The sequence below is a fragment of the Cebus imitator genome, unplaced genomic scaffold, assembly GCF_001604975.1.
Source record: "Cebus imitator isolate Cc_AM_T3 unplaced genomic scaffold, Cebus_imitator-1.0 Scaffold79, whole genome shotgun sequence".
Classification (NCBI taxonomy): Eukaryota; Metazoa; Chordata; class Mammalia; order Primates; family Cebidae; genus Cebus; species Cebus imitator.
In genome coordinates, this window is record NW_016107394.1 from 1,647,249 (window position 1) to 1,656,660 (window position 9,412).

The 9,412-nt window shown below is 40.4% G+C and overlaps 1 protein-coding gene across 3 annotated transcripts in view; it reads left to right on the plus strand.

The window, feature by feature from the left end:
• The window catches only part of NUP98 (nucleoporin 98 and 96 precursor), a 117,695-nt gene that overhangs the window by 21,716 nt on the left and 86,567 nt on the right, over positions 1-9,412 (plus strand). The window contains exons 7-10 of one of the 3 annotated variants that reach the window (XM_017532859.2): positions 880-1,060; positions 4,081-4,244; positions 6,481-6,618; positions 8,832-8,970. In XM_017532859.2, the coding sequence (XP_017388348.1) occupies positions 880-1,060; positions 4,081-4,244; positions 6,481-6,618; positions 8,832-8,970 (622 nt within the window). The remainder of the gene's footprint in view (positions 1-879; positions 1,061-4,080; positions 4,245-6,480; positions 6,619-8,831; positions 8,971-9,412) is intronic. The other 2 variants (XM_017532861.2, XM_017532860.2) reach the window with 2 other exon arrangements.

Below are 9,412 nucleotides of genomic sequence, written 5' to 3' on the forward strand. Positions count from 1 at the left end.
ACAGAGTCTTGATCTGTTGCCTGGGCTGGAGTGCAGTGGTGCGATCTCAGCTCACTACAACCTCTGCCTCCCGGGTAGCAATTCTCCCGCCTTAGCCTCCTGAGTAGTTGGGATTGCAGCTGCACACCAACATGCTTGGCTAATTTATATATTTTTAGTAGAGACGGGATTTCGCTGTGTTGGCCAGGCTGTTCTGGAACACCTGGCCTCATGATCCTCCTACCTAGGCCTCCCAAAGTTCTGGAATTACAGGCATGAGCTGCTGTGCCTAGCCATGTTATGTACTTTTTAATGGCTGTCTTTCAACATTGAGGTATTCATCCATGTTGTTGCATGAAGTTAGTTTGTTCATTCTTATTGCCTGTGTAGTAGGCTGTACATTTTGATAGTCATTACTGATTGTAGTGATTGCTTCTTTTGACATACCAAACTATGCTTACTTCATTGGGCTGTGCCAGGAATATTCTGACTTTAGGCAAAATTGATAAACTTTCCTCTTCTTCTAAATTTTTTGCCCCACAGAATCTGCATTTTTTAATTATAATTTTTATTTTTATTTTATTTTTGTATTGTAGGGCTAGGGAGATTTAGGGTTATTTTATGGCATTTTACCAAAAGAAGAGTGTATTGTTTGTAAAAGAAAATTGAGATTATGGTTGACCCGTTAGCTCGTAGTTTTACAGTAATTATGGTATGGATTTTAGTGTCTTTTGGAAATGTTTTTCTGTAACGATATAAGGTCATTCCTTAGTTTTCTCTTTTTTACTCATGGTTCCTATGTGAACATAGAACTTGCATACTAAATTCAAGTCTTTAGTCTTCTAAGTAATTATTTTAAGCTGCATATTAAGATTAGAAATATGTTTTCCTTCCCTTCAGGAACTTCGCTTAGAGGATTATCAGGCTAACAGGAAAGGTCCACAGAACCAGGTGGGAGCAGGTACCACAACTGGCTTGTTTGGGTCTTCTCCAGCCACTTCCAGTGCAACAGGACTCTTCAGCTCCTCCACCACTAATTCAGGCTTTGCATATGGTCAGAACAAAACTGCCTTTGGAACTAGTAAGCACTTGATATCATAATAGATTATATTGAGGAGAGACAGATAACTAAAACTAAAACATAATTGCCATTTTGGGATAAGGGCTGTGGAGAAAAATAGTAATTTAGGGATACCATAGGAATAGGGAGGAGTGCCTGGATGTATGTGGGGAAAGGGAGAAGTACAGTTTAAGATGAAGATGACTGAGGAGTGCTTCACATGAGAAGGTGATTTTGAGCAGTAATGTATCTGAAGAAGGTGAAGGAGCAAGTTGTACAGATTTCTGGGGGAAGAACATTCCAGCTAGTGGAAACTGAGTCTAAAAACTCTTGAGTTTTTGCCATTTGAAGAGGGGGCAAGGGAAAGTACTAAGGAATATAAGGGACATATTTTATACGACTTTGTAGACTGGTATCAAGAATTGAATTTTTATTTGATTTGGGAAGTCCTGAGAGTTGTTTTGAAAGACAAGTCATGTGATTGTGAGTGAAAAATGATTCTGAAGTCTATATTAAGAGTAGATTGTAAGAGTAGAAACAGATTCCTTAGAAAGCTATTGCCCCATCAACATGAGAAGTGTTAGTGGCTTGGACAAGGATGGAAAAGAGGCCAAGTGTGGTGGCTCTCGCCTCTAATCCCAGCACTTTGGGAGGCCGAGGCAGGGGGGTCACTTGAGGTCAGGAGCTCAAGACCAGCTTGGCCAACGTGGTGAAACCCAGTGTCTACTAAAAATAAAAAAATTAGCCAGGTGTGATGGCAGGCACCTGTAATCCCAGCTATTTGGGAAGCTGAGGCTGGAGAATCGCTTGAACCTGGGAGGTGGAGGTTGCAGTGGTCCGAGATTACACCATTGCATTCCAGCCTGGGTGACAGAGCGAGACTCCATCTCAAAAAAAGAAAAAGAAAAGAAAAAAGATGAGTTTCTGAACCCAGTTTGATTATAGAAGTGATGGGATTTGCTGATGGATTGATTTAATGTGGGATGTGAGAGAGGAATTCAAGATGATGACTGATTTACTTTACAAAAATACTACTTTTACAAAAGTAATGAACGTATATGGTCCAAAGTCCATAAAATACAAAAAACTAACCAGAGGTTATATAGTTTTCCTTAAACCCTTTCCCCAGCTACCAGTTTACCTCTGTAGAGAAAAGCAAAAATTATAGCTTTTCATAGCCTTCTAAAGAGATGTACATACACACACAAAAATACATATTTAAGTAATGTTTGACCTTTGTTTTGTTTGTTTGTTTGTTTGTTTGTTTTGAGGCAAGGTCTTAGAGTCTTACTTCTGTTCCCTACACTGGAATGCAGTGGTGTGATCACGGCTCACTGCATCCCTGACTTCCTGGGCTCAGGTGATTCTTCTACCTCAACCACCCTACAGGCATCCACCACCATACCTGGCTAATTTTTTTTTTTTTTTTTTAAACAGAGTCTTGCTCTGTTGCCCAGGCTAGAGTGCAGTTCAACCTCCACCTCCCAGGTTCAAGCAATTCTCCTGCCCCAGCCTCCCAAGGAGCTGGGATTACAGGTGCCCACCACCTTCCCTGGCTGATTTTTTGTGTTTTTAGTAGAGTAGGGATTTCACCATGTTGGCCAAGCTGGTTTCAAAACTCATGACCTCTTGTGATCCGCCCACTTTGGCCTCCCAGAGTGCTAGGATTATAGGTGTGAGCCACTGCACCCAGCATCGGCTGGTTTTTGTATTTTTAGTAGAGACAGGGTTTTGCCATGTTGGCCAGGCTGATCTCGAACTCCTGGCCTCAAGCAGTCTGCCTGCTTCGGCCTCCCAAAGTAGTGAGATTGCAGGTTTGAACCACCATGTCCAGCCTAATGTGCTTTTCAATCTTGATATTCCATGATTTGATTTAGCAAGCATTCTTTTTTTTTCTTAATATTTATTTTTGAGACAGAGCCCCACTCTCTTGAATAGGCAGGAGTGCAGTGGAGCCATCGCAGCTCACTGCAGCCTTAAATGCTTGGGTGCATGTGATATTCCCGCCATTCTGCCTGGCTTATGTTTCATAGTTTTGTTTTGTTTGTTTGGTGGGGGTTGGAGGACACTGTCTAGCTCTGTCACACATACTTTCATGCAGTGGCTCTATCACAGCTCCCCACAGCCTCAAACTCCCACGCTCAAGCCATACATACTCCCACCTCAGCCTCCCAAGTAGCTAAGCCTGTAGGCACAGGCCTTTATGCCTGGCTAATTTTTAAGATTTTTTTGTTGAGTTAGGGTCCCACTGTGTTGCCCAGGCTGTTCAGGAATTCCTGGCCTCAAGTGATCCTCCTGCCTTGGCCTCTCAAAATGTTATTACAGATGTGAGCCACTGTGCCTGGCCCATATTCATTATTGAATATTACATATTAGACTCTGGGCTGGATGTATTCATATAAAGAAGAAACCTTCGTTCTCAATAACTTAGACTAGCGAGGTTAAAATACACATGCTGACTTTTTTTTTGAGACGGAGTTTCACTCATGTTACCCAGGCTGGAGTGCAATGGCGCGATCTCGGCTCACTGCAACCTCCGCCTCCTAGGTTCAGGCAATTCTCCTGCCTCAGCCTCCTGAGTAGCTGGGATTACAGGGACGCACCACCATGCCCAGCTAATTTTTTGTATTTTTAGTAGAGACGGGGTTTCACCATGTTGACCAGGATGGTCTCGATCTCTTGACCTCGTGATCCACCCGCCTCAGCCTCCCAAAGTGCTGGGATTACAGGCTTGAGCCACCGCGCCCGGCATGCTGACTTTTAATATAGTATCTATATAATATTTAGTATATTCCCAGTAAAATAGAAAGAAGCTGTGGGCTTATAAGGGAAGATCATTTAGCCTCGTTAGGCTTGTTGGGGTTATTACAGAAACTAAAGTTTAAATCTAGCTAGGTGAAGGATGGAAAATGAAAAGGTTATCGAGTAGTGAATGAAGGGTAGTAGATAACATAAGACTATTGCAATAACTGGATGATGTGAGCTTTTGTATTTTAGAGTGTTTAGATTTTTTAAATTATTATTTATTTTTTTCCTAAAAGGTACAACTGGATTTGGAACAAATCCAGGTGGTCTCTTTGGCCAGCAGAATCAGCAGACTACCAGTCTCTTCAGCAAACCATTTGGCCAGGCCACTACCACCCAGAACACTGGCTTTTCCTTTGGTAATACCAGCACCCTAGGACAGCCAAGCACTAACACCATGGTAAGGACACAGACCCTTATTTATGTCTGGGTCTTATTTGTAAAGTTAAGTAATGAGGCTTCTAATCATGTCAAACTACCAAATTCTACCTCTACTGTAGATCTTAAGAGTTGAGGGTATTTAATGAAGGGAAGAGAACAAAGTCTTAGTATAATTGAGACCTAGATTCTAGCCTGGACTCTACTCATTGAGATGCTTTTGAGGCCTAGGAACCACCTAGTGGGCTGAACTTGGCCATCTTGAAGCTCTACCTTGGAAAATTGACTGCAGCCATTCTATAGGGTGTAGAAGAAAATACTCATTACTGGCTGTATTTTAGGATATAGCCAACAATGGGAAATAAGGGAACTTTCAACGTAGAGTCATACAAAGAAACCTTGTTTTGGTTTTTTTCAAAGGTAGACCTAATACTTGGAACCATACTGTTTCCAAAGAGAAGGTCCTCATGGTTGTCACTAGGTTATTTCTAGGGAAGTGATACATGAGTAATTGATCAGAACTTGGAATTTACCTAGTCTTAAAATTAGAGATACCTTTACTAATTAAAAAACAAGTATGGACTTGGCACGGTAGCTCAAGCCTGTAATCCCAGCACTTTGGGAGACCAAGGTGGTCAGATCACTTGAGGTCAGGAGTTCAAGACCAGCGTGGCCAACATGGTGAAACCCCATCTTTGCTAAAAATAGAAAACTTGGCCAGGCACAATAGTGAGTTCCTGTAATCTCAGCTACTTGGGAGGCTGAGGCACAAGAGTAACTTGAACCCCTGGGGAGGTGGAGGTTGCAGTAAGCCAAGATCACTCCACTGCACTCCAACCTGGGCAACAGAGCGAGACTTCATCTCAAAAAATAAAATAGTATAGTTGTACCCAAAAATCTTCAAAATACTAGAAGACTGATTTCAGCAGCATATAAAATGTATTGGCCAAGTGCAGTGGCTCTTGCCTATAATCCCAGCACTTTGGGAGACTGAGATGGGCAGATCACTTGAGGTCAGGAGTTTTAAGACCAGCCTGGCCAACATGGTGAAACCCTGTCTCTACTAAAAATTGCTGTTGGGTCTGAGATTTCTTTTGGGGATCTAGATAAAATTTAGATAGTGGGGATGGTTGCACAACTCTGAACATGCAAAACATCATTGAATAGTGCACTGTAAATGAGTGAATATGTCAATAAAACTTTTAAAAATAGCACAGTGAATTCCCTATTCAGCAAGTCTATTAGAACAATATTTTTTCTTTATTAATGCATAAGTAAAATATATTGTTAAACATTGGATGATACAGACTGCTCATTGGAAATGAGTATAGTTTCTCACTTAGAGTTAAGGCTTTTGGCCAGGTGCCGTGGCTTATGCTTGTAATCCCAGTATTTTAGGAGGCCAAGGTGGGTGGATCACCTGCGGTCACGAGTTTGAGAACAACCTGGGGACATGGTGAAATCTCATTTCTACTAAAAATGCAAAATTCAGCTGTGCGTGGTAGTGTGCCCCTGTAATCCCAGCTACTTGGGAGACTGAGGCAGGAATGTCCCTTGAACCTGGGAGGCAAATGCTATTGTAAGCCAAGATTGTGCCCTCTACTTCAGCCTGGATGGCAGAACTAAACTCCGTCTCAAAAAAAATTTAAAAAGGAATTAAGGCTTTTTAACATAACACTTCTACCTCTGTCCCTATTGATTTATTTTCAGCTGATTATTTTTGGTTACTTAATTCTAAGTTCGCTCCACAGCTTGATATGGATTAGTTTTTTTTTTTTTATTTCTATTTTTCTGGCCTCTCCTTAACTGATACTTTTTTTTTTTTTTTTTTTTTGATTAGTTTTTTTTTTTTTTTCACCTAATTCTTTGAAAATGAAGCACCCAGTCGTACCATTTTGCTGTCAGTGTTGCAACCCTGACATCTCTTAGAGCACAGGAGTTAAAGTCTTATTATTTAATAGATACCTAAGACCTTGGAGTTCATCATCCTAGGAAGAACAGGGACTTAAATGTAGGTTTGAATTTCTGGTCCTACTACTCAGGAGCTGTGGCATCTTGGGTAAGTTTTTAAATGCTCTGAGCTTTACATTCTTTCAGAAAATATACTTTCTGCTTTTCAGGGTTATGAAGGAAATAATCTATATAAATTATTAGTATCTGTCATATAAGCTTGAAAAAAAGGTACTTTTTTGTTAGTCTGAGACTCTTTAAGGAAACTATCATAGGATATCTTTTAATTTGTATGAATTTTTTTGCAGGGTTTATTTGGAGTAACCCAAGCCTCACAGCCTGGAGGTCTTTTTGGGACAGCTACGAACACCAGCACTGGGACAGCATTTGGAACAGGAACAGGTCTCTTTGGGCAGACAAATACTGGATTTGGTGCTGTTGGTTCGGTAGGTTTTTACAGTTGACTGTAATTTGGAGATGAGTGTAAATTTGTTAAAGGAATTTCTTTTAAGGATTTGCTGTCTTGCAAGTATTTTTATTGGGTGTGTTATGTACCAGCCTAATATATGATTTGATTTTGAGAACAACTAAAAGCTATTTGATATAAAATGAAATTTCAGGTTAGCTTCAGGTTTGTTTTCAATTGGTAAACTCTTTACTTTTTTTGAGAGAGAGTCTTGCTTTTGTCGCCCAGGCTGGAGTGCGGTGGCTTGATCTCAGCTCAGCACAACCTTCGCCTCCTGGGTTCAAGCAATTCTCCTGCCTCAACCTCCTGTGTAGCTCGGATTACGGGCGCGTGCCACCATGCCTAGCTAATTTTTGTATTTTCAGTAGAGGCGGGGATTTCACCATATTGGTCAGGCTGGTCTCCAACTCCTGACCTTGTGATCCAACCACCTTGGCCTCCGAAAGTGCTGGATTACAGGCACTAACCACTGCGCCCAGCCAGTTCTTTCCGTTTTAAAATTTCTTTGCCTCAGTCCTTATGTACTCATACTTCTGATAGCAGTTGGTTAAATTGTTGGGTCTAAATTGAAATTTTTTTGCTTTGTTTGAATCAGATAATTTTTAACTCCTAGTTCTTCTCTCCGTTGTAGGTGATAAATTGGCATGCTATTTGGGAATTAAATGTTTTTGGGGTTGATCAAGTTGTTAAAATTGTTGAGGTACCCATGGTATTATAAGAGCTTTGAATGTGCTATTGTGAATAGGTTAAAAAGAAAAAAGGGCCGGGCATAGTGGATCACGCCTGTAATCCTAACACTTTGGGAGACCAAGTTTGGTGGATCGCCTAAGGTCAGGTGTTCGAGACCAGCCTGGCCAACATGGTGAACCTCTATCTCTACAAAATATACAAAAAAAAAATTAGCCAGGCGTGGTAGTGGGCACCTTTGATACCAGCTGCTTGAGATACTGAGGCAAGAGAATTGCTTGAACCCAGGAGGTGGAGGTTGCAGTGAGCCGAGATCGCACCATTGCACTCTGTCCTAAGCAACAAGAGCAAAACGTTGTCTCCAAGAAAAAGGAACACAATGTCCCTAAAACATACAGTCCTTTTTCATGAAGATTGAAATTTCTTTTTTCTTTTTTTAACTTTGGACAGATATTTGAGGTGAGAAGTTGAGAAAATTGTATAATGCTTCAAGATAGTCTAGTACTTTTTTGTTATTTTTGAGACCAAGTTTTGTTCCGTTGCTCAGGCTGTACTGCAGTGACACAGCCTTGGCTCACTGCAACCTCTGCCTCCCAGGCTCAAGTGATTCTCGTGTCTCAGCCTCCCAAGTAGCTGGGATTACAGGTGTGCACTACCATCTCCAGCTAATTTTTGTATTTTTAGTAGAGGTGGGATTTTTGCCATGTTGACCAGCTTATTAACTCCTGGCCTCAAATGATTCTCCCTCCTCAGCCTCCCAAAGTGCTGGGATAATAGGAGTGAGCTTCTGTGCCCAGCTTCTAGTACTTTTTAGTGACAGATTTGTTGATATGTAGTCCACATGCCATACAATTTATCTCTTTAACCTTACAGTAGTTTTTAGTATATTGACAAAATGTGCAGCTATCACCACATTTAATTTTAGAACATACTCATTATGCCAAAAAGAAATGCCATACTCATTGACAGTCACTCCTGATTTTCCTGTAATCATCTTAAGCCTACTTTTTTCTCTATGGATTTAGCTATTTTGAACACTTCATGTAAATGAAATCATAATATGTGGTCTTTTGTGACTGGTGTCTTTTACTTAGTGTAGTGTTTTCATAGTTCATCCATGTTGTAGCTTTTTCTTGTAATGATTTCTTCTGGCAAAGTAAATATTTGCTACATTTCTCTTAACAGGTAAAAAGATATTTGATGGCCTTGTTATTTTTTTCTTTGCCTCACTGACATCCTGTTTCATTGGATTCATTGTGTTTCAGTGGTAATCTTGAGGGGTTACCATTAACTTTTCAGGCTAGGAGCAGTCTGTGTTTATAAAGTTAATCTTGCTCAGATTATTTTTTTGATAGCCCTTATTCACCTTTCTTCTACCTTTTTAATAAAAGTTAAGACATCTTTCTCCTACCCCTTACCCAATCCAGTATACCTGAGGTAACCTGTATTTAGTTTGATGTGTATCTTAATATTATTTAAATTTTTCCTGTATTTTATTCTTTTTAGACCCTGTTTGGCAATAACAAGCTTACTACATTTGGAAGCAGCACAACCAGTGCACCTTCATTTGGTACAACCAGTGGCGGGCTCTTTGGTAACAAACCAACCCTGACTTTAGGAACCAATACAAACACTTCTAATTTTGGTACATATAAAAAGCAGGTTTGGCTCTCTTAAAGTTACACTGACCATACCACACATTATTCTCCTGATTCATGTGATTGGAAATACTTAAAAATTCTCAGGTAAGCTGTGGCTTGATGTGAGGTACCAGAGGGAAAGATTTAAAGTCGTGGATATGGCTTGAGACGATTAGTAGGCATGTAAATTACTTTTCATTTACTTTGAATTACCTCAGCAATAGCTAAGAAACCATAAAGGAAACACATTTGGTTAAGTAACACATTGCATGAGGACAAGTTTCAAACACGTGGTGGTATACAGGAGAGATTTGGCTATTCTTATTTTTTTTGTTGTTGGTTTGTTGAGTTCTGTGTTTTTTTGGTAGAGACAGGTTCTTTATATCGTCTCAACCTCCCAAAGTGCTGAGATTGCAGGTGTGAGCCCTTGCACCTGGTGTGGTTATT